Source organism: Melospiza melodia, chromosome 16 (assembly GCF_035770615.1).
Source record: "Melospiza melodia melodia isolate bMelMel2 chromosome 16, bMelMel2.pri, whole genome shotgun sequence".
NCBI lineage: Eukaryota > Metazoa > Chordata > Aves > Passeriformes > Passerellidae > Melospiza > Melospiza melodia.
Window position 1 is genome coordinate 14,047,111 of NC_086209.1, and position 24,852 is coordinate 14,071,962.

The 24,852-nt window shown below is 49.4% G+C and overlaps 1 protein-coding gene across 1 annotated transcript; it reads left to right on the top strand.

Annotated features, from left to right (window-relative positions):
* The first annotated feature begins 167 nt into the window (after nt 1-167).
* SLC9A6 (solute carrier family 9 member A6) lies at nt 168-23,826 on the top strand. Its single transcript, XM_063170723.1, has 16 exons — nt 168-444; nt 6,560-6,759; nt 7,097-7,174; nt 7,818-7,894; nt 8,814-8,926; nt 10,493-10,598; nt 13,481-13,622; nt 13,851-13,956; nt 14,182-14,270; nt 14,489-14,602; nt 16,179-16,290; nt 17,194-17,347; nt 17,819-17,849; nt 19,002-19,081; nt 19,746-19,851; nt 20,507-23,826. The coding sequence occupies exons 1-16, from the start codon at nt 183-185 to the stop codon at nt 20,780-20,782; spliced, it is 2,046 nt and encodes a 681-aa protein (XP_063026793.1). The 5' UTR covers nt 168-182; the 3' UTR covers nt 20,783-23,826.
* The last annotated feature ends 1,026 nt before the right edge of the window (nt 23,827-24,852 follow it).

Here is a 24,852-nt window from a genome sequence, read left to right on the forward strand (position 1 = left end):
CGAGCCCCGCCTCAGGAGCTCCCAGCGCCGCCCTCGCCCCCTCCCCGCTGTTCCCGCCGCCCCTCTCCCGCTCCGTCGCTGCCGGCCCGTCCCTATCCGGGCTCCCGGCGCTGCTCCCGCCCCCGGCGCCTGCGCCCAGAGCCGCTTCCTGGTGGCGGCGGGGCCGGGCCGGTGCCGGGGCGATGGCGGGGCCGGGGCCGGTGCTGGCGGCGGCCGCGGGGCTGTGGGCGCGGGGGGCGGCGGGCGCCGAGGTGGCGGCGGCGCGTCCCGGGGCGCTGGAGGAGGAGATCGTGTCCGAGAAGGCGGCGGAGGAGAGTCACCGCCAGGACAGCGCCAACCTGCTGGTTTTCATCCTGCTGCTCACCCTCACCATCCTCACCATCTGGCTCTTCAAGCACCGCCGCGCTCGCTTCCTCCACGAGACCGGGCTGGCCATGATCTACGGTGAGCGGTGCCCTCCTCACGCGTGCAGCCCGCGCTCCCTTCCCGGGACACCGGGCGGAGCTGCCCCGAGCGCCGGGAGCGCATCCCGGCCGGTGCCGGGCTTCCCGGGCATCCCGGAGCTGGCCATGGGGCTGGCTATGGGACTGGGCTGGCTATGGGGCTGGCTGTGGGACTGGGCTGGCTATGGAGCTGGGCTGGCTGCGGGGCTGGCTATGGGACTGGGCTGGCTATGGAGCTGGGCTGGCTGCGGGGCTGGCTATGGGGCTGGCTGTGGGGCTGGCTATGGGGCTGGCTGCGGGGCTGGGCTGGCTGCGGGGCTGGCTATGGGGCTGGCTATGGGGCTGGCTATGGGGCTGGCTATGGGGCTGGCTGCGGGGCTGGCTATGGGGCTGGCTGCGGGGCCGGCAAGCCCCGAGTGGGACCAGCACAGCATCGTTCTCCCGGTCGGTGGGATCCCTCCCGTTCTCCCCTGGTGGCTCCCCCAGGGCTGGTTTGGGGCTGTTTGGGAACACGACACATCCTCTGTGTGTGCAGCGGTGTCACCGGCACAGCCCCATGCTGCTGAGCCTTATCTGGGTGGTGCTGGAGGGAGAGTTGGTTGTTTTCCAAACCTGAGATATGGAGGGCTCTCGAAGGCTGAGTTACTCCCAAATCTCTGGCAGTGAGGAGCTGGTTGGGTTTTTCCAGACGGCCTCAGAGGGTGAAGCTGGCAGGGTCATGGGCTCCCACGTCACCAAGCACTGGCAGGTCACACTCACCTGCCCCAGGGTTGAGAGTGGGGACCTGGGGCAGCACACAGCAGCTGTTGTTTCAGTGGTCAGGAGCCTTTCATCCCGGGATGGTTGAGGCTCTGAGAAACCTGGTCCAGTGGAAGGTGTCCCTGCCAACAGGGGTTTGGAGCTGGATGATCATCAAGGTCCCCTTGTGACCCAAACCATTCTGTGAAACCACATGCTGTGTTTCCAACATGTGTTTAGAGCATCCAGATTTCCAGAAGCTGCCCAAGAAGAGTGGAGAGGCCATTTGGGGGATTCTCCCATGTTTGCCACGCTCAGGGGCTTGCAGAGCCAGCAGCCTTCTGTCCTGCTGCCTGGGGACCTTTGTGCACAACCTTTAGAGTTCCTCCTCCTGCTATGACAGGACCTCTTGGAGAGGAGCCCATGTGTATCCCACTGGAAGCAGAGCAAGGCTGGGGGTCAGTGCAGTGGGGCTGTAGACATTTGGGTTTTAATGTGATTTCCTGATGTGACATGGCCTTGTGAAGTGGCCTGAACCAGGGTATGACAGGACCATGCATGGCTCTCCCTGGATTATCTGGCATGACTTTGAATCAACCAAAGCAGGACTGGGAGGTGTGCTGGGGAATGATTAATGTGGCCGTGGGTCTGTATCTAGGGATGATTTGTTGAATTTAGGGTTGAGAAGGCATCTCCTGCTGCGTGCTGTAGTTAGTGCCTGTCCTCTGTGTGGCCCTTGCTGCCTGGGGGTGATGTGTGACCCCACAGAGCCAGACATGGCTGAATCTCCCACCCAGCAGAAAGCTTTGATCCAGAGGCTGTGACTTGACCTGTTTGGGCCACTGGCTTTTGTGATCCCAAGTTTCAGTTAATTGGAAGTGTCCTTCCAAATGAAGGGGTGGAGGCCCTTGTATCATTGCACAGGCATGGAATGCTGCTCTGCTTTTCCAGGGGTACAAAATCTTGCCCTGCTTTTCCAGGGACACAAAATCCTGCTCTGCTTTTCCAGGGCCACAAAATACTGCTCGGCTTTTCCAGGGGCAGAGAATACTGCTCTGCATTTTCACATTCCTTCCAGCCACTGCTCAGGGGGGGTTCAGGTGTTTCTGGCCTCCTGCCCAGGGTGGGGATGGTCACCTCCTGGGACCGGAGCTGTGCTGTGGGAGGACATGATTCCAGCATGGAAGGTCTTCTCCCTCCTGCTGCCCCAGAGCTTTCACTTTCTATTCCTTTCATGCTTTCGCACTTGCCCTTTATCTTGTTCTTTTTCTCCTGGGCATTTCTCCCTCTTGATTATCCTCCCTGACGTACCCGAGTGCTCACTTTATTCTCAGAGCACAACCTGGGTTGTTTCAGTCTCCTGCTGATCCATAAAATGCACCTTTTCTGTCTGCTCTTCTGCAGACTGTGCTTAGGGAACTGCTGGTGAAATCAGTAATGTCACCTGTCTGATCATGCAGAAAATCCCAAGTTTTCCTCAGCGTCAAGGCTTTTGGCATTGCTTCTCAGGTAGTGGCAGGTGTCATAGGAGAAGGGATGTAATTCCCAAGGAGTGGTGACATGCTGTTGTTTTACTGTGACAACTTGAAATCTGCAGGGAATAAGGGAGGTATCCCTGTCCCTGGCTCCCTGTGATGCTTTTAGCCCCAAGGAAATTCACTGAAAATGTGCAAAACAGACCCTGAAATCTGAACAAGAGGAGCAATTTGCAAAAGCTTGTCTTTTTCTGTTTAAAAAAACTCAGTAAGTAAGTCAAAACTTGTGCATATATCTCTTTTGGCAAAACACATTAGTTTCTTTGCTGTCTTTGTTTTTACTGCAAGTTGTAAGCTCTTGCTCCGGGTGGATTTCTGTCATGCACATCACACTGTCAGCTCAGAGCTGATGTTCAGGAGCTGGACACCAACTGGAGTAATTTCAGTTATAGACAATAGATGCTTAGTAGCCCTTAAGCTTCATTTCAGTGTTTAAAATAAGGTTCCCACATCTGAGGTGCCCAGCATTTAGGATGATTAATTGAACAATTTTGTTTCAGTTCTTCTCAGAGTCTGATGGTGGATGTGCAGGAGCTTCTCTAAAAGTTTAGTTTCCTTGTGCTTGTTCCCACTTGACCTGTGAATCGTGTGTTTCTAAACTGCTTGCTGTCAGGATGTCTTCAGCTGTTACATTTTTCTTCCCTTTTGGTGTCCAGATTAATGCTCCCCTGGGGATCCTGTCTGCTTCCATTGTTGTTAAGTGCTGGGGTTGGTGATATATTAGTCTTCATTTAAAACATTACCTCGGAAATGTTCAACAGCACCTTAAAAAAAAAAACCCCATGGGCTTTTGTTCTTTTTAATGAAGTCGGGAGAAATGCAATGAAAATAATCTCTTGCACTTTGCATAAAAGAACTCAATTAATTTGCCGGCTTTGCCTTCAGCTCCTCAACTCCTTGCAGCTTTCAGCTGGCAGCTTCCTCAGTGCTGTGTTCCCTGTGCTCAGCTCAGCTCAGCTCCCTCCCAGGGCTCAGTTTTGTGAAGCTCCTGGCAGCAGGAGCCTGTCGATGCTGGCTCACAGGTTGCTGCTGGGGCAGCCCTGAGAGTGCCAGGAGAGTCTGAACCATTTCCTGAGAGCCTCTCAGAACCAGGAGCACCCACAGGGTCCCCTGGGCTTGCTCTAGGTGTCCTGAGCTCAGGACTGGGCTGGTGCCTGGAAAACCAGGTCGGGTTTGTGCCAGGTGCCTCCCGTGAGCATCGTTGGGTAGGGAGGGTTGGTCAGACCCACCATGGGGCAGGAGGGGCTGCTGGTGGGGCCATTTGATGTGGGTGGGATAATTGGTGTGCAGCAGAGCAGCAGGATGCTTTCCCTGCAGGTAACTCTGCCAGTGTCTCTGTGGCAGGGTCACACTCAGTGCCCAGGAGCAATTTGTGCATTTGTGTATTTGCGGGTGGGTGTCTGTCCCCAGTGCAGCCTCCCAGGCAGCCTCTTCCTGAGCAAAACAAAAAGTATGATCTGGGCACTCCCAAACAGGGGTCTTTGGCAGATGTTGTAGGTTTATCTGTCACTTTTCCCTTACCCCATTCCTGGTCAGAGGGGGAATTTGGCCCTGTCTGGAGCTTGGCTGGCACACGGGGCCAGGAGCAGGTGCCTGGATAAGGAGATGGCAGAGGAGCAGGGGTGCTATCAGATGTAGCACTGCTTTGGGACAGGGATTAAGGGTGGAGGGGCAGTGACTCAGGATCCCTTCTGAATTCACAGCAGGGACTCCTGTCTGTCCCTCCTTCCTCTGTGGGGTCTCTCCTCTCACAGTGTTTAGCCTGGGTGTTAAATGGTTACTGGGTGGGTTTCCTTCCATCTGAGCAAGGGCAGGCAGCTGCCGGTTTCTGATTTCTGCATGAACCTCTGAAATAGTTTTTCTTTTAAGAAAAAACTTTTTAAAAGTCTCTCCAGGCAGTTCTCAAGGGCTGCAAAGCATGGTGCACCTTAATAACCATAAGCAGATGTAAATAACCCTTTGAAACTCCTTTTGACCCAGTGAAGGGTTTTGGTTGTTTCCCCTGGTATCTCTAGGATTGTCATCTGCTGGGTGAAAGGAAAATGGGGTGTTCTGTCCCACTGCTGTGGTGCCTTGCAGCCACTGCCACATGCTCCTGTGAATACATGCTGTGGCATCATGATGTGCTGACACACTTGCTTTCATTCTATACTTTTATTTCTGGAGCACTGGAAGATCACAGGAGCAGGGACTAACAGAAAAGTAATCTAAAGAATTACTTTTGGTGTCCCCTGTAAGTGATGGTGGTGTAAAAGAGCCCTCAGCTGCTCTGCACAGTGTGATGGGCCCTGACCTCTCCTTGCTGGAGCTGGCAGTGCCCAGAGGGAGCTGTTCTGTGGCCCTTGGGGTGATAAGGGGAGGATAAAGTCCAGAGTGGTGAGCACTTGGTTGATGGTGCATGGCTTAAAAGCATCTGTAGCCTTTCAGCTCACCTGTGCTGCAAAGTGCTGTATTAGACCAAAGTTTGGGTCTGCCCAGTCCCTGAGCTGAGCTGTTCTAGGTCAGCAGTGGTGACTGTGTGCAGCCACTCCTCTGCCTGTGCTCATGGCCTGGGCGTGTGCTCTGGTGGCCCTGCTGTGTGTGGCACCCCTGAGATGGGAGGTGGGAGCTTTTCTTTTCACCATCAGGAAAAATGGCAAATCTTATCCTGGAAAAGCTGTGGCCAAGGGAGGAGGAGTCCAAAAGTGTGTGGCTGATCAGGAGCTGGCTGCAGGAGGTGCTGAACGAGCTGTGGCCCCACAGTGTCCTGCCAGGCTCTGCCCTGAGAGTGGTGGCACAGGAAGAGTTGGGTGTTCCTGCCAGGGTTGTGCCCTGCCTGTAGGAGAGCAGAGCAAGGCTTTAATTAAGGCAGCAATCAGGAGCAGGAGTGTCCTGGGAGGCAAATGGAGAAGCCTTCAGAGCGCTGCGGTCTGGGTTCAGTTCCCACGTGGCTGAAAGCTTTTCATAAATGTGTGGTTCAGGGATGGGGTTGGGATCCAGGATTTCTGTGGCAGCTTGGGGCCGCCTCAGTCAAGGAGTTTCCAAACCCTTTTGTGCTGAAGGCTACATGGAAAGGTGTCTTGTGGGACACCCCTCTTCCCCAGCCTGCAGATGTCGAAACACTCTGCCAGGAGAGCACTCAACACACTTGAATCTGGGTTCGAGACCTCAGACAACAAAAGAAAAATGCTGACTTGCAAATTAACCCCAAAATTCCCCTCCTTAGCTGACCTGGAGGCAGACTTGCCTCATGGGGCTGCCCTGGGGCTGATGTTTGTGGTGCAAAGCTGAAGTTTGCAGGGGCAAGGAGTAGATCTAGGTGGTTCAGCCTGGATTGGGAAACAGTTTTATGTGTTTATATTTCAAAATGTGGTTTTATAAAGACAGGGAGGGCTGGGACGAGGCTGCATGATGCTGCAGCCTCAGAGTGATCAGGGTGGTTGCTGGGTATCATCTTTAATCTCTGCCAAAGTGAAGGGTTTAATGGATCAATGTCAGGTTTCAATGTGTGCAAGGGGCACAGTTTGGGCACATGCGAGCAGCGCCTGGCCCAGCAGTGTGAGCTGCTTACCTTAAAAAACCCAAAGTGCCCTCAATGTTGGCTGCCCTGTAGTGAGGCTCTGACTGATTGCTGGGTGGTTCAAATCCTTCAGGACTTGTCCATGTCTGTGTTAGGAACTCTCCATGAGCACGGAGTGTTTGCCTGGCTCACAGGGACAAGAATGATTCAGTTCAGTTATTGGGCTGTGGCTGTGCTCAGCAGCTGAGCAGGGGCCAGGATCCTGGTGCTGCATCCATGCTCAGAGAGGGATCATCACTCTGGGGTGTGCTGTGGTTTGTCTCACAGAGCTGTGTCCCTCCCAGGTGTCCTGGTCGGCGTGGTCCTGCGCTACGGCATCCACGTCCCCAGCGACGTCAACAACGTCACCCTGAGCTGCCAGGTGCAGAGCAGCCCTGCCACGCTGCTGGTCAACGTCAGTGGCAAGTTCTATGAGTACACCCTGAAGGGGGAGATCAGTGCCCAGGAGCTCAACAATGTCCAGGATAACGAGATGCTGAGGAAGGTAAGGGAGGAGTGACTGGGGAGGTGAGCGGTGCTTCCCGCGCCCTCCATGGGGATGGGTCCTGCATGTGCTACATTAAATGGTTTTATTTTGGTTTTTTAACTTGTGATTGTGATGAGCAGTAATTTATGTGTTGAGCACAATGTAATGAAACTCTAGTTTTAGCTTATCTTCATTTAAGCTCTGGGATTTGTCTTCAGAAGATCCCAGACCCAACAGGTTTCACATGGTGGGAGTACAGTGCTTCCTCCATATATTACTTTCTTGTATTTTGTCTTGCAAAATTTTAACAAATCATTCTACTGTTGGTTGTTTTTTTTTTTTTCTTTCTTAACAGGTGACTTTTGATCCTGAAGTATTCTTCAACATTTTGCTTCCCCCCATTATATTTTATGCAGGCTACAGCTTGAAAAGGGTACGTGCCTTTACAGTGCTGATGTTTTTAGTTCCTCTGCCTCCAGAGAATTTTTAATACTTGTGAATGCTTTAATGCTTGCTCAGCAGGCTGAGGCTGTGGGGGTGGCTATGCTTTTACCCAGCAAATGTGGGATTGTGGGAAGCAGAGCTGAGAGTGCCCCTGTCATTCTTGTCTGCCCCTCTGCCCTGGGAAGGGTCAGTGACTTCATCTCTTCCCAGCAGGGGTTTTTGGGGTCAGCCAGGCCATTTCAGCCATCCCAGCTTTCCAAGCACATGGGAGTGTGGGAAGGTTTTAGAAAGCAGCAGCTCTCTGAAATGCTGACTTGGAAGGAGAGGGGAATGATGCAGTTTAGCTTGCGGGAGAAGGAAGGAGGAATGCTGCTGGGTTAGGAAATCAGTTCCCAGGGCTTGGAATGGCACCTTATTAAACACCCAGCTATGAGAACATGGCACATTCATGTTTATTAATGCTGCATTAACTCCTGGTCTGGCACTGGGCTGTCCTGGGCACCCTGTGCCTGTCCAGCTCATGGTGTCTGAGCTGGGTCCAAGTTGCTGTGGACACTGTGGGTGCTTGTGCAGGCTTGAAACAAATTGTTAGCAAAATATAATTCAGTTTTTGATTTTTTTTCTCCTGCTAGAGGCACTTCTTCAGAAACTTGGGATCCATCCTGGCATATGCTTTCCTTGGCACTGCCATTTCCTGCCTGGTGATTGGGTGAGTAGATGGAGCTGGTCTGGTTCTTCCACAGGGGTTTCAGCTGTGCTTGGTAGAAGTGCTCTAAGCCTGGAGCTGAAGCTGCTAATCCCAGCCCTGAAAGGTCACACAGGCTCTGCTGCTGCTCAGCAGCAGCAAATAAAACTATTTACTGTGCAAACTTCTGCTGCGTGGGCTGGGTGGTTGCTGTCTAATTGTGAAGTGCTCTCTCAGCATCTGAGCATCCCATGAGAACACTTGTTTATGGCAAGGAAAGTTTCACACTTCAGAGAAAATTGATAAATTTGATAAATCAGCAACTTCAAATTATTGGAAGCATAAGGCCTCCTAAACTTCAAGCACAAGAGTAGAGGGCAGGATTATAGAGGTGGGTGTCTAGTGAGCACAGATGTGTTTCAAATTGTTTATCCCTCAGTGCAGAGGCTGCTGGATGGTTCCCACTCTGGACAGTAGCCCACAGGCTGACACAGGGTGTTCTCCACTGGAGTCCAGTGGATTCAAGCAAACTCAGCATCTGCATTATCTGCTCCTCACTGAAAGTTTTGGGCATTTCAGAGTCAGTCCAAAGTGACTTCACTGAACTGTGTAATGTGCAGCACTGCAAAGTTATCTTGTGACCCCATAAACATGGCTGCTGCTTTTCTTTAGGCATGTTGTGCTCCTGGAGGAGTTCTGGTCCCAGTTCCCTCCTGGCACCACGTTTGTGCTCCAGTTCAGAGGGTGCTTTGGTGTGTGTGGTCCAGCATTCACCTCCAAGATCACTGCCCTGGGGTTTCACCAGGCTCTGTGCATCCCATGCAGTTCTTTGTTGTTCTGGCATTTGGATGGCTTTAATCTGGTAACTGCAGGGAAAGCAAGGCCAGGTGAATGTTGTTTTAGTGCCCTGCAGAGATGTGTAACTGCCTCTTGTGCTCCCCAGCTCCGTGGTGTACGGCTGCGTGGCGCTGATGAAAGTCACCGGGCAGCTCGGGGGAGATTTCTACTTCACTGACTGCCTCCTGTTTGGGGCCATCGTGTCAGCCACTGACCCAGGTGGGTTACAGGCTTTCCCTACATTTTGGGCTGGTTTGACTTGTGGGGCAGCGGGGAAGAAAGTCTGAAACACCTGTGAGTTCCCTCATTCTGAATTTTGGAGCTTAATTTATTTGTGACATTCTTAGAGGTCAGATTTGTCTCTGTGCTTTTTAATTTTCTTCAGTTATGTACAATACAGTTTCCAAACCTCTGCTTTCCTGAATCCTTATTTGTAGTAAAGTCCTAGGCAACCTCTCTGTTGACTTTGCTGGGGTTTGTCACTGTGTCTCTGCCACCCTGTGCCAGCAGCTGTTGCAGAACAAGATGTGTAATGTGAGGAAGGTTCAGTTGATAGTTTTAGTTAGTTTAGCTACTTTCTCTTGCTTCCAGTTTGGTTGGATTTTGACAGGGGCTAATCTAATTGAAATTAGATTAATGAGACACCTTAATGAGCAGTACTGAGGAGTAGTGACACCTTGGTTTACTCATGCACTTTATAAATCAAAACTGTGAAAAACATGCCTTGTCCAAATAATTGAAGTTAGTTCGTGGTAGCTGGTATGTGGTAGCTGTTCACTTGCATGCTCTCATTTAATGCAAAAACACAGGGCCAGAAAAATGGCTCTGTTTGCTCCTGCCCTTTGCTGAGCAGGGCTGCAAATCTTCTAATGCTGAGAAATGCTGCAGATGAGCTGTCGGTGTCATGTCCCTTCTTTGGGCTTAAAATAGGAGCAAGAAGATTTCACAGGTAGAAATGGAGCATTTCCCTGTGCATAAATGGGTTAAACTCCCCTCAGTGTGCCCTGAGTGCTGTTTGAAAAGACTCACAGAAGTTGTTTGGAATTGGCTCAGCCCTCAGCCTGAACTGTGCCTGATGCACCATCCTGCTTGCTTTGGATGTTGTGATATTTCTGTGAGGCTGACATGCAAAACCTGCTGCTTTCCATTATCTTCTTGGAGTTGCTGGATCACAGAAGAGCTTGAGGGAACTCTGATCTCTGCCATGTGGTCCTAAATCACAGAAACCCCCACATGGGGTTTGAGCTGATGCCTGGCTGTTTCCAGTCAGATCTGAAACGTTGTGTGTCTGTGCTGGCACTTAGAATGTGTTGAATCCAAGGATTTCTCTGAGAGTATCAGGAATGGAAAGGACAAGCAGTCATCATCCTGGACAAGCCTGATCCTTCTGGCCTTCTGCAGGTGCAGGAGGGCTCTCCCTGGTGCTCTGAGCTGAGAGCATCCCTGCAGCTGGGTGGCTCATGCCAGCCTGGTACTGTGGCCCAGCACATGAGCTCAGACCCTGGGAAGCTCAGAGCAGAGTTTGTTTGTGTCTGCCTGCAAAAGATTCAATAGGCCAAGACGTGTTTTAGTGAAAGGAGGAGGGAAATAATGAATCAAATCCAAATCTGAAAGAGCAGAAGGAAGACTATCCAAGAGAGCACGAGGGGCAGCTGGCAGCATCGCAGCAGTGGCACAGATGTGCAGGAAGGCAGCTTTCTAAAAGGGACATTTAGTCTTTGATTACATCAAGATAACAGCACCTTTTTGAATGTCTCTCTATTTTTCTATTTTTCTGTTTGTCAGTGACTGTCCTTGCCATATTCCACGAGCTGCAGGTGGATGTGGAGCTCTATGCCCTTCTCTTTGGTGAAAGTGTCCTCAACGATGCCGTTGCCATCGTGCTGTCTTCGTAAGTGTCCCCTGCTTTTATGTACAATTGTTACCTGTGTTACATGTCAGCAGCTGGAGGGAGCCTCTTGGCCTTGCCCCTGTAAAATAGGAACAATGGGTGTTTGCAAGAGCATCTAAGTGTCCCAAAAAGCTGTGGTGACACCCTGATGCATGTCCTCATTGCTTACCGCTGCTTGGGATTCCACATTGCCCTTACAACTTCCCCCTGCGTGATGGATGGGTTTGTTTTGCTTTTGTGGGAAGTTTTTATACCCCTCTGAAACAGGAAAAGCACCAAGTCTCCTTTTCAGCCACAAGATCCCACTGAAACCCCTTGCTGATGGCTTTGCTCCTGCCTGCATTGCTTCCCACCTGCAAACCCCTCTTTTGTTTGGGTGATTGATTTCCTGCTTTCCTCTCTCCACGAGCTGAGCTCAGGCCACCCCCTCCCCAAAACAGGATAATTTGCACCAAGGCAGCAGCTCTGGGTTCACTCAGCAGTTATTTTATATATATATATATATATATATATATATATAATAGCTGGTGAAGCAGCTGTTTCCTTTCTCTCCCCACTTTGAGGAGTTAACGTTCTTACAGCTGGAGTTAATGCCCTTGCCTGAACACATGGGAAACTTGCTGCCTTTTTAAGGAATGTTTTATATTCTTTAATATTTTATGTCCTTTGCATGCAGGACATATTTTATCTGCATTTTCACTGTGTTGTCATCACTGCAATTTGTTCAGTAATATATAATACCTGCAATGGTGACAGCTTAACATATAGCTGAGACTAATGGAGAAAATATTTCTGGAATACTTGTCACTCCAGTGTGCTGCTTGTGTGGGTTTCACTGGAGGCAGCAGTAACACACTGAGCTGTGTGTTGTATTTACTGAATCGAGTGTTTCTGTTGGGGTTTCTGGAACTCTTTGTGTTGCTCACTCTGGCTTTTCTGCGGGATGTGTCACTGCTGGTGTGAGAGCAAACGCTGCACAGCCAGACTGGGTTTCAGAAGTGGTCATGAGAGAGGAGGGGATGGGGTCTTTCAGCCTGTGCTGGCAAAAAGAACTCATTATCTTCCCTATGGCAGGTTCTGGGTGGGAGTGGGTGGATTCAGCTTCAGAGGAATGGAATTCCTGGTGGATCTCGGCAGGGATTTGCCTCTTGCTCTGCTTCAGTGCCAGCTCTGGAGCTGTTGCTCTGATTTCCTGCTTTCCTCTCTCCACGAGCTGAGCTCAGGCCACCCCCTTCCCAAAACAGGATAATTTGCACCAAGGCAGCAGCTCTGGGTTCACTCAGCAGTTATTTTATTTTGCCCCAGCACTGCAGGCAGGGGATGATGGGGTGCTGGGCTCTTCAGAGGCTTGTGCCCAGTCTGGGTGCCCCAAGGCTCCTCTCCTGCTTTGAGCCCTGGGCAAATGTTTGTTCTGTGCTTAAGGAGCAGGATCTGTGCCTTTCTGTTCCTGTCGTGGCCTGGTGTGGCTTGGCAGCAGGAGCTTGCTGCAGGATGAAGAGGAATTGAACCCAGAACTGAAAGCTGGTGGGCAGTGAGGTGCCAGAGCTGCAGTTTGGGAGCAGAAGGGTAAATGCAGCTGCAGGATCCCAACCTGCTTCTTCCAAAGGGAGGACTTGCAGGGATTAAACACCACAGGAAGCCCCATGGACAGCAAAAGGGGAAATAAAGGGCAGCTGGAAATAGTGTCTTATTGGCAATGCAAAAACAAAACCAGAAGGAGAACTGTAAGAGGTTAAAATGCAAAACCACAAAACCAACATTCAAGGAGTTGGTTATGGAGGGGAAGTGAAACAGAATAAAAACATGTTGGTGAATGAGGAGTATAAGATGGAATTGATGAAAATTAAAGCACAGAGAAATCTGCAGCTTGCAGTGTAAAAGGCAATGCAGAAAAATGAGCTCTATTAAAAGCAGGAAAGTTTAACAAATTACCTGTGTTGGAAAGGGGAGGTTTGTAATTTCTGTTGCAGAAAAATGTTGGTGTAGAGTTAGGGGAGAAAGCTGCAAGATGTGTGTGCAGGGCAGTGAGTGTCTGTTCTGAGCAGTTTTAACAGCAAACGTTTAAAGTTCACATCCAGGAGTTTTACCAGAGTGAGCCCAGGGATTGCTGACTAGGAAGTTAATGTTTCCAAGAAGTTTACAGCAAGGAAAGTGATGTAAGGAGATAATAAATGGGATTTAGGAGCTGGATTAGGGTCCCCCTGTATCTCAGCCTTTCCAGGTAGAACAGTGACTAATGCAAGGCTCAGCTCATCAGGAGTTAGGAAGGAGCAGACTGAGAGCACTGCAGGCCTGTTTGCCATCTCACCACAAAGGTCTGTTGAGGTCTGGTGGATGCAGGGAATGGTGCTGCTGCTGTGCATGGCACTGTCTGCCTTGGCTGCCCTGTGGAATTGCACTTTGGAGCTCAGAGCAGTGCAGACTAAATGCAGAGCACGTTAAATGTGGCAGAACAGGAGCCGTTACAGCTCTCCAGGGATGTTCACAGCAGCTGCCTTGCTGGAGAAATGGAGATTTCCCACTTGAATGCTTCGGGGTCCCACAGCACCTGGCATTCGAGAGAGCTGGTGCCAACCCCCCAGATACCACCATAAACACCACATGTCACACAGGGCATGGGCTTTGGTCCCCTGCTCTCCAATGTCCAGAATAACTGCACATCCAGCCTGGGGGGTGGCTGATCCCAAACTCCCCAGGACAGGGAGGGAGTGCAGCCCCTGTGCACTGTGATCCCAGGGATTGCAGGGTGTTGTGCCTCCCTGGCTGCTCAGGCTCGGTGTTTGCAGCAGCTGTAGCACTTTGCAAGGCTTGGTGTAGCACTGTGAGGTGCCTCTCCCTCCAGACTGAGCAGATTTGTTCTTGTGCTTTCCCTCCTCCTGCAGCTCAATAGTTGCCTATCAGCCAGCGGGTGACAACAGCCACACATTTGATGTCACGGCCATGTTCAAGTCCATCGGGATCTTCCTGGGGATATTCAGTGGATCTTTTGCAATGGGAGCAGCTACTGGAGTTGTGACAGCTTTAATATCCTTTTCACTGTTTGGTTTTTTTCCCAAGTGTTTGCATAACAGCTTATTTATTTTTTGCTGCACTGCACTTCACCCAGATGTTTAATTTGTTTTCCCTAAATTAATGAAGGACGGTGCCATAACCTTTTTAGGGGCAGACTGTGTAGCTGTGGTGCACAATTGGAATTTGATATGCTCATAGCCTGCATAATGTCTCTCCAAATTGTCCTTAACCATCTGCAACGTCACCAAGTTCACCAAGCTTCGGGAGTTCCCCTTGCTGGAGACTGGCTTGTTCTTCCTCATGTCCTGGAGCACGTTCCTGCTGGCTGAGGCGTGTGGCTTTACAGGCAAGCTCCAGCACAGCCCTGCCCCTGCCATGGACATCTGCAGGCATGATGGGGCCACTGAGTTCTGCTTCCCTCAGTACTGATTGCAGCCAGGGCTCTCCCTCTGCCTGCACAAGTTCAGTGATTCTGGGTTCTGGGGTTCCTGCATTCAGTTCCCTCCAGGCCTGGGTGCAGCTCAGCTCCCTTTTCCTGACCAGGACTCTAATGTGATGCTCTGCTCCCCAGGTGTGGTGGCTGTGCTCTTCTGTGGGATCACACAGGCCCATTATACCTATAACAACTTATCTACAGAGTCACAACACAGAACTAAGCAGGTGAGAACTCCTCAGACCCCTTCAGCCTCTCTGAATTTCAAATTCAGGTTTTTTTCCCTTCCCTCTAGCCAGAATTAGGTGCATCTGTCTTCTTACATCTGCATTTCACTAGGGTTGCTTCTGCAGAAGCATTTATTGCATGATGGATGGGCTAACATGCTTTTCTTGTTAAATCTATATTATGTCTAACTCACTTTTAATTTGTTTTTCTCTTCCAGTTGTTTGAGCTTCTGAATTTCTTGGCAGAAAACTTCATCTTCTCCTACATGGGACTTGCACTGTTCACCTTCCAGAACCATGTCTTCAACCCTACCTTTGTGGTGGGAGCCTTTGTATCCTTTGGAGCCCAATTTATAAGACAGAAAGAAAGGGAGAGGTGCCTCATTCCCAATTTCTGTTTTTCTTTCAAATGAGTGGGTTTGGTTTTTTTTTCAGTCAGTCTAGCTTTATTTTTAAAAGGGGATTTCTGCCATGTAGTGGTGAGTGGTGCCTTTGCTGGTTATTTTAAGAGGATGGAGATTCTTTTTCCAGCTTTTCTGTTGGTTTTTTTTCCCCGTCTTCTCTCCTCTTGTGGGCATCGGAATCAGCTGCTGCAGGGACTCATCATTCAGTGTGACTGTGATGCCAGTGCCAGGCTTTGTCATGTGCCACCAGGAGGGGCTTTGCCAAGGGGGGCTGCCTGGTTTAGCCATTTATTTCCTCTTTTCTCTGCTAGTGCACTTGGTTAACCCTGAAAAAAAGCCTTTTTTTGGTCAAACAGCACAGTTACAGCCACAGTGGATGCCTCTGAATGATGTCATGAGAAAGGATTTCCTGTTCTGCAGGCTGATGCTAATGGGAACAAGGGCCCTGGTATGTCTCAGAAAAACAAGAATTTTGAAGGAATTTTTTTTCACATCACAGGGAAGCCAGTTAGATGTGCAGAATTATTTTCACCCTTTGTCAGCACTGATGCAAGTTTATACTGGTAAACAAAACATTTTTGCCAGTGCTGGTCCATGGGTTTTCAGCAGGCTCAGCTGAATTTCCCTGCTCAGCTTTTATGGGGTTGCAGTGGGGCAGAAGGGGTGGAGAGCAGAGAAATGCCATTTGGGCTGTTAGATTGAAATTTTGTGCTGTGCCTCTTCAGTGGGAACTGGCTAACTCGCTGATGAAATAGCTCATTCATGAGAGAGATCATGAAATACGTCTCTTATGCAAATTGTGGTGTTCAGGAAAGAACATAAAAGCTAGAAGCATTTTCCATATTATTCAAGGCTGTGCTGAATACTGGCTCCAAGATTATTTTTGCCATCTGGGTGCTGGTATTAAAAGATACAGCTTCAAAGATAAAAAGCAATATGAAGGGGCTGGTGATTCTTGTATCTCGCAGGCTATGAAAACAGAAAGAGTATTAGATTTTTTTTTCCTTCTCAACTGCTGCTGCTTTCATTTTGCTGAATAATCTTTGGGAATGAGACTTGGCTTAAAGCTTCAGACCCAGCTGTGAAGTGTGGCATTCTGGGGAATGTCAGAGGGGTTGTCATAGCTGTGATAACTTGAGCCTCACAGAAGACAAATAATTCTTGGGGTGCAAAATGGACCTGGCAGCAGAGAGCACGCTGTGGGGAATGGTGTTTTTTCTCTCCTCTCACTTGTCTAACATGTCCTTTCATCATTACCTGTGTTTATTTGTGCTTGTCTCTGTGTGATATTCTGAATTGCAGTGTGTGCTGTGTTTCAGTGAGGCAGTAGCCTGCTCTTCCCACAGTGCTGTAACACTCAGGGCTGGATTGTTTTCTTTGCAGCCACAGCACCAGTGTTTGTGCAGCTCCCAGCTCCCTTTGGGCATAGAGACTGGCTCTGTGTGCAGGTGGGATGTGATGGGAGACACAGGAAGAGCAATTTCCTTAACATGTGCAAATACAGCTTGCTATCTTCCTAGGAAGAGCTGCCAATATTTACCCATTGTCATTTTTACTGAATTTGGGGAGAAGAAATAAGATTGGAACGAATTTGCAGCACATGATGATGTTTGCTGGTACGTTACTGCATCCTTCCTCTTGACCATGTCAGGGTGGGAGCGTGAGGGAAATCAGGTATTGGGGCTGATGGATGAGCTAATTCCCAAGAGTATTTTGCTTTCCCAGCCTGCTGTTAGATAATGAAGGGGTTTGTGGTGTATTCATGGTGGTTCCTTATGGTGAGAAGCTGGAAATATTCCTTATTCAACTCTAAATCTCTTATGGGCAATGTCTGGGGAGAGGAGCCTGGGCAGGAAGGGACTCAGTGGTCTGAGATGTAGGAATGAGTTCTGTTACTATGGGACACGAAATAACACAATGTGAGCATGCAGCTCTCTCAAGGTAAAAAGAGAGTTTTAATTTCTGACTCCAACATTTATAGATTTCTAAAAGTGACAGTGGATTGGAGGGTGACAGAGCCACCTCTCCAATGACACTGGACAAACAAACAGTCCATTAAATCTCTCCGGCTCCATAAAAGAATGCAAAACATTCAGTTATTTACATAAAGTGTGTAAGAAAGTTTGTTACAAAAATGTAAACATCAGAAGTTTCATCATGTTGAGATATTTGATGGTGCTGGGAGGTCGATTAGGGCATCGTTGATGATTTTCAGGATTTGGTGGTTTTTATGAAGGTTGAGGGCCATTGGTTGTTTCTGTATGTGGATATGAGGATGATTCTTTTAGAACAGCTTAAAAAATCAGGGTGACAGAGCTCCTCCTGTCCTGCTTCAAGCACCTGGCACGGAGCAGGAGGAGGGTTTGCCTTTCTGGGCTCAGAAAGAGGGGTGACAAAACCATCACTGTGGTGATGTCCCAGCATGAGGGGACAGCAGGATGCAAACCCCAGGTGGGGAGCTGGCCCTGGGGGCCATGGGGAGCTGTGCTGACCCAGCTGTGTGCTGTCCCCTCCCTCAGGGCTCCGTGGGGCCATGGCCTTTGCGCTGGCCATCCGCGACACGGCCACCTACGCGCGGCAGATGATGTTCAGCACCACCCTGCTCATCGTCTTCTTCACCGTCTGGGTGTTCGGCGGGGGCACCACGGCCATGCTGTCCTGCCTCAACATCCGGTCAGTGTGGGCTGCCCTGGCTCTGCACAACCTGCTCCCTGCTCAGGCTGCTGGGCTTGCAGAGAGCAGAGGCACATCCTGCATTGTCCTTCCCCTGATCCCTGCCCTGGTGTGCTGTGGGACTGTGTGCGTGTTCTCCCTGGCATGGTGTGTGACTGTGCTTGTTGGTGTGTGACTCTGTGCCTGTTCTCCCTGGTGTGCTGTGTGACTGTGCTTGTTGGTATGTGACTCTGTGCCTGTTCTCCCGGGTGTGTCTCTGTGCCTGTTCTCCCTGGCCTGGTGTGTGACTCTGTGCTTGTTCTCCCTGGCATGGTGTGTGACTCTGTGCTTGTTGGTGTGTGACTGTGCCTGTTCTCCCTGGTGTGCTGTGTGACTGTGCTTGTTGGTGTGTGACTCTGTGCCTGTTCTCCCTGGTGTGCTGTGTGACTGTGCTTGTTGGTGTGTGACTCTGTGCCTGTTCTCTCCTCGCAGGGTCGGTGTGGACGCGGATCAGGAGAACGTGGTGAGTGTGCTCTGCTGGGGTCACATCCTGACCCTGTGAATGCTTTGTCTGTGCTCTGCTTCCTTCCAGCTGCAGGAGGTTTTAGCTCCCCCTGTGAAAGAGTTTGCAGTCACAGCTTTTCTGTGCTCTCTGGTTCTCATGAGCCTTGTTTTGACTCAGCTGGAAAGAAGGGCACAGAAGCAATGCTGGCCTGTTAAGTCAGTTCTCCAATTGCTGCTCCAATAGATTCGGTCTCTCCCTTGCTGGGTTTGAAATAAATTTCAAAGTGAGCATGACATGGAGGCTCTGCCTCATCCCAGTGTCCAGGGCAGTACAGGAACCATTTACTGACTCATTTTTTTGTAGCATCTGCCCACCTTTTACCCATGGGTACCCTCAGCCCCTGCTTACTACCCCTTTTCCTCTGGGTAGTTCTGTGGCAGCCCCAGAACCACTGACCACACTGAGATCAGTGCTGGAGCCCCACAGCCTGGGAGTTTTTCTCCCTTGTGGTTCCAGCTGTCTCATTCATGTGTCTGCAGCTGGCTGTGCTGTGGCTGTGGCTCTCCTTGGTTTCAGTGTGGATTCTGCACCTTGCAGATTCATTTTATTCAGAGCCATTTATTGGGCTGTTCACCTCCTAGAGAGAAAGCATCAAATGTGACAGGCAGCCCAGGGCCATAAATCTGTAAGCCAGATTTCTGTGAAATATGTAATTGTAATTCACAGTCCCGTCCAAACAGTTTTATATTTTTTTTCTCTGACTAAAAGGAAGCCTGGAGTTCCCATAACATACAATTATTTGCATGCAGCAGCGTCAGGCGAGATCTGATGGAGGTTGGATCTGTCAGTCACTATTAAATGTGATGTCTGGCTGCTGGCTCTGAGGCACTTTAAACCTTGGGGCCAGACAGTGGAAGGCTCTAGCAGCAAAATGGTCACTCTGTGCTTTGTTACCACCTCCCTGAGGCAGTTGAATGCTGCTAAATGCAGCCTGTTGTGGTGTGAGCATCCTTACACACCCAGCCAAAGGCTTCTTCTCAAGAGGCAATGGGGAAGTCTGTGTCTCTTTGTGTCCCCTGGGGATAATCCAGTGTCCCGTGGGTTCTCCTGGCCCTGATCCAGCTCGTGGCATGTTTTCCTGCCCCTGTTTACTGTTTTTCTCTCCCACAGGGTGTCCCAGAGAGCGAGAGGAGGAGCACGAAGGCTGAGAGCGCTTGGCTGTTCCGCATGTGGTACAACTTCGACCACAAGTATCCTTGGGCAGCATTGGAGTGTGCTGTCAGATCCCACCCCAGACACCTCTCCCTGGGACCAGGAGCTCCTCCCTGTGCTGAGTCAGATCCCACTGCCAGACAGCTCTCACTGGGACCAGGAGTTCCTCCCTGCTTAGCAGGGAGCCAGTGTTTGCTTTCCCCTGACATTGCTGTGTTTGGGTTTGCACCTACTCGTGTCTGGGGCTGCAAGAAATAACAATTTCCACCCTCTGTCAGTGAGAAGGCAGCAGCAGTTCTGTTCAAAGCTGGGCTCTCCAAGATTGGCATCCTGGGGGTCCTTAATCCCAGGGGCAGGTGGGCAGGAAGGGATGGGGTTTTCACACTTGCAGTTCCCCTTGGTAGATCCATGCCTGTCCTCCCTTCCAGATGCTGTGCTGTGCATTAGTGGAGGAGTGATGTGAGGCTGAGGGGCACAGGATGGTGGGACAAGCAGTGCTGTTGAGCATCTTACCAGGACTGTGTCCTGCTGTCTTTGGTTGCATTCTCTTTGCACACCAGTACAACTTCTGTGCTTCCACACATTTGTGTTTCTTTTCTTTCTGTGATTTCCTCACAATGCCAAGTCCTTCAGTGCTGCCCTCCCAGCCCTTTACTCACCAACACAGCCCCATTCCTCTTTTTTCCTTAACCATCTCTGTAGCTACCTAAAGCCTCTCCTGACACACAGTGGTCCCCCTCTGACCACCACTCTCCCAGGGTGCTGTGGCCCTGTTGCCCGGTGCCTGACGAGCCCACAGGCGTATGAGGTGAGTCCTTGAGTAGTCCTCTTGTAGCCACAATATTTTCTGAAAAATCCCTTTGCTAGGATATTTCCTCCTGAGAAGTCGAGAGGCCTCAGGAACAGAATGTAAACAACAATTATCTGCTGGTGTGGAATGCACCAGGTGCACCTGTGATTGGTCTCGTGTGGTTGTTTTTAATTAATGGCCATAGTCCGGTTGTCTCGGACACTCTGGTCAGTCACAAGATTTTATTATCATTCCATTCCTTTCAAGCCTTCTGATGAAATCCTTTCTTCTATTCTTTTAGTATAGTTTTAATATAATATATATATTAATTTATTAGCAAACCTAAAGTTTAGTTGTAAAAGCAAATATTTTATTATCATTCCATATATTATTTATATTATATTATCATTCCATTCCTTTTCTTTCCTTGCTAGCCTTCTGACGAAATCTTTTCTTCTATTCTTTTAGTATAGTTTTAATATATAATTTTCTTTTAATATAATATATCATAAAATAACAAATAAGCCTTCTGAAACATGGAGTCAGATTCTCATCTCTTCCCATGTCGGGGCTGCCTGCAAAATTCTACAGCCTCTCAGCTTCTCAGGAGCAAAGATCCTAACAAAAGGATTTTTCATAAAACACATCTATGACCCTCCTTTTTTCCCCCCAGAACCAGGAGCAGCTGAAGGACGACGACTCCGACCTCATCCTCAACGACGGCGACATCAGCCTGACCTACGGCGACTCCGCGGTCAACGCCGACTCGGTGCCGTCCAGCGGCGCCTCCCGGCGCTTCGTGGGCAACAGCTCTGAGGACGCCCTGGACAGGGAGCTGGCCTTTGGGGACCACGAGCTGGTGATCCGGGGGACACGCCTGGTGCTGCCCATGGACGATTCGGAGCCGCCCTCAAACGTCCTGGACAGCGCCAGGCACGGTCCGGCCTAAGGTCGCTCGGTTTCATTGACAGTAATATCTGCATATATGATCAAGAAGTATGTACTACCTAAAGTCTAATGCATGTCTCAAAATGTCTAAGCTGTATAAATATTATTTATATGGTGTCAAAAGAATATAAATATTCTCTGCCAAGCACTTGTAAAGGACAAGCTGCAAATTTAAGTTAAAAACTGTGTTGACTGCACTATGTAGGGTGGAACTGTTTTAGCGTCAGAGTCTTTTGCACACAGTGAGCTTCGTTAATGTGTGGTTTGATGAAGGGTTTAGTTCCCAGCGGGTGAGTAAAGGAGCTGTGACTCCCTGTTCATCCTTTGAACCTGGGAGAGGAGGGTAGGGAGTTGCTGGTGAGCAGTGGAAATTGCTTTCTAGTCTGATGAGGATTGTTGAGTTTCTTTTGGTCTCTGATCTTTGAATAGTCACATTTGAAGTATCAGCAAAAAATCTGCTCACAGACCCTCTCGCCAGGCAGTGGATGGTGATAAACTTGTTTCACTGTGGGTACCTGGAGACTTTCTGCTTCTTAGTGACCCTCTGCCCAAGCCCTGCTCTAGTGGGCTCATGGCAGACCCCAGCCAAAGCTGGCAGCAAGGGCTGCGGGTGTGTGGCTGCAGGGATGGGAGCAGGAGAGAGGGATGGTTGGTGTCTCTAGTTGTGTTCAGGAGAAGGAGGCGATCCCACAGAAACTACACCAGGCGTGCACAGATTTTAGGTCTCAGTCCATCTTTCAGCTGTGGCTCAAGCAGCTTTCTCGAACCAGCCATCAAAATCCTCTTTTGGCAACTAAATTTCACCTTTGGGAGCGGCCGTGTGGCTGCGCGGGCGAGTCCCCGTGCTGCGGTCACAGATGTAGCCAAGGTGTGCAGAGCTGCACGTGGGGCTGTGGAGCAGCACAGCCCACCTCAGACTCCAGCTTTAAGGCTGCAGATCCACAAGGTACCTGTGGAGCTCTCCAGAGGCATCCAGCTGGTACTGAAGGGGAGCCGTCCGTCCGTCTGTCCGTCCGTCCTCCCGCAGAGTCTGAAACCATTGCACTTTTTTTGGTAACTCCTTAGCATGCTGTGTGTCTGCAGTCCCCACCCGACTTTTCTCGTGTCTCTTATCATTTAATGACAAATGTTTGTGAGTTGATTTTTGGTTTTAATTTACGGTTTTTTATTTTTCAAGGAAGAGCACAGAACAATTTGCGATTTCACACTAGTGTTAAAGGATTTATTCTGTAGTTATGGGAGTGGCTAAAGGTGCAGTCAAACTGCTAACCCTGGCATCTTTTTTATCCTGGAAAGGGGGAATAATGGAAATTTACTGTATGTAGTTTTATTGTCTATTTTATCTACAGTTTTTCTATACGAACCTTTCAGGGTTACTGGTGCACTACAGGTCCATTCTGGAGTTAACCCTCTCCAGAGGGCTTAAACAGAGATATTTAAAATGAAACGACATGAAAGAGAGCCAGGTTAGTCGAGCACTCCCTGCTCCATTAGCTGTCTTTGGAACAAAGTCTGCATCTCTCAGGATCTGACCCTGAGAGCACTGTCCCCACAGCTGTTTTCCCCAGCACCACCTGAGAGTTGGAGGAGACAGAAAATCCTGAAGTTTCAAGTGTATATTATAGTTGAGAAAATAAATCTACACTATTTGGTTTTTTTTTTTTTTTTTTTTTTCATTTTCTCAGGTCTAAGTAACATTGCCTTAAATTTATGGATGTGAAACTATAATTATTTTGGCAGTTTATCCCCAAGAAAAGGCTTTCTTTTTCCTTCTGAACAAAATGTGTAAGTGTTGCCATAGGACTTCCCTAGAAGGGAGGTAATGCTCTGTTTATATTTGGATATATTTGGGGCATCTTCCTTGCACCTGTAAATGGCATCCCGCTGTTAACAAAGCTGTTGGATTAGCACTGGCCTTTGTTTCCTACTATGCAGGAATTCCATAAAATGAGTGTGCATTTTATATGATGTCTGTAACTTAACTTCATGTGTTTAAAAAAACAAAAAATAAAAGGAGAAAAAAAAAAGTAGAAACCTGTTGATTTTAGGTTTACTGCATCACTTCTACATCCTGTTTTTTGTTTGTTCTGCCTTTTTGAAGAGGTATGATAAATAACTACCTCTTGTTTTTTCCTGTATAGCCTGACTATGAATTCAATTTACAGAGTTGGAGGTGCAGGACAGTTCTGCTGCCCCGGGGCTCCCTCCCAGGCATTCCCAGCTGAGGTGCAAATTTGCTGCGAGGTGGCCACAAGCTGAAGTTTTCTCTTGGCTGTGGCAGCATTCCTCTCTTCCTGTGACCCTTTGACTTCAGTAATTTATCCACTCACTGTGAACTTGTGATCACATTACGCAGAAGCCTCAAATTTTTGACACCAATAATAGTTCAGTTACATGAAAAGAATAAAGTTAACCAATGGTGATTTTATGGATTACATTATGATCCATAGATAATATAATCAGGGCTGTTTTGAATAGCCTTAGTCAATGAATGAATTTGGGCTTAAATTGAGTGATTTCGTAAATGAATGGGATTCATCCTCAGCTGATTATTTCCTGTGCTGGGCTGCAGCAGAGGACACAGGAATGCCTGGTGTGCAGAGGCAGAGCCCTGATGCTTTGTGCTGCAGATGGAGCTGAGGGTACCTTGGAAAATCAGGGCCTGAGACTTTTGCCAAATAGATAAGACAGCCCTGAGGAGGCACTTCCCAGCCCCCTCGAGGATTTAGAGAAGGTGCCCTTCTTCTGTAAATTGAATTTCCATGGTTTTTGCACATGAAAAAGCATTGTAGGTAAAGTTATGATTTGTACTGGTACTGTCAGTTTGTGTGGTAATGGCATTAACCCCGTAGCTGTGGTGTTTGTGCAGCTGATCTGTGATAGCTGATGATCACTATTGGACCTTCTGTTTACACTGACTAAATCCTTTACTGTTGCGTTGTACTGTGAAAGAAGGATTATGGGCCTATAAAAGATGATTTTTTTTTTTGGAATTGTGTGTACTGTTTCATTAATTCACACGGAAATAAATCTGTAGCAAAGTGACCGCGTGCCACTTGACCTTCTGAGAGCAGTTTGTTCATGGCCTTGGCAGCAGCCAGGGGTGCTGCACCCCGAGGGCTGCAGGGTGCACCCTGAGCCCCCAGCCCAGCTCCTGGGACCCTCCTGCGGGAGCAGGGCTGGGGAGCAGAGCCAGGCTGGTGCCAAAAGCTCCTCCAGGAGCAGCACATCCAGCTGGGATTGTGCTGCTCACTCCCATCCCTGGGGCAGGGAATGGCACAGAGGCATCATCATGGGATGATGGCAAAATCAGGATCCCTGAGCTTTCCCAGGCTTTTATATCCCTGGGACTGTTGAATTTGCACTTGGGCTCCTGGCTGGTGGTTCTGCCCTCTGACTCCCACCTGCACCATTTGGCAAGTTGTTCAAATGCTTTACAACCCTTCAGCATGGAGGGCACCTCAGAAATTTCAGGAATCTCTTTCTGAAGGCTTTGGTTTGCAAAGGACAACTTTAATCCCTTGGATGGTGTAAAACCACATTGTCACAGCTCTGCCTGTACACCTATTTACCAGGCAGAGACACTGATAATTATTTACCACACTTTGTGCTGCTTTCCAGAGGGACTGTGGCCTTTGTGTGGGGTGCTGGATCCTGAGCTGTCCTGCTGGGCTGTCCCAAAACTGAGCCTGCTGCTCCCAAAAGCTGAGTGAGAGAGGAATGCCTAGCATGGCCTGTGCTGCTGGATGTCACAGCAATGGGACAGGAGACAAAGGTGTTACAGGATACAAAGGTGTTATATTATTTTCTTGCTATGAACTGGTGCTAATTCTGTTGTGCACTCCCACCTCAGCATCCTGACTGCTGGAATAAACACCATAATCCCACTGGATACGTGCTGCCCAGCTGGGGCTGGGCTCGGGCATGTAACTGAAGCAAACAAGGACATCATTTAGCAATTGAACAAATGCCTTTTGGCAGCCCTTCACCTTCCCAAACCCTCCCAAGAAGTGCAGCAGACCCCTTCAAACGTTTCCTTGAAACAAGGTGTGATTCAGGCCCCTCACCATT

Bases quoted from the DNA above. Each gene is read 5' to 3' on its own strand.
- SLC9A6 (XM_063170723.1), top strand. From the start codon at position 183: ATGGCGGGGCCGGGGCCGGTGCTGGCGGCGGCCGCGGGGCTGTGGGCG. The intron at 14,603-16,178 runs GTATCCTTTGGA...GTGCAAATACAG, and splicing joins CCTTTGTGGTGGGAGCCTTT to CTTGCTATCTTCCTAGGAAG. The intron at 16,291-17,193 runs GTACGTTACTGC...CCCCTCCCTCAG, and splicing joins GCACATGATGATGTTTGCTG to GGCTCCGTGGGGCCATGGCC.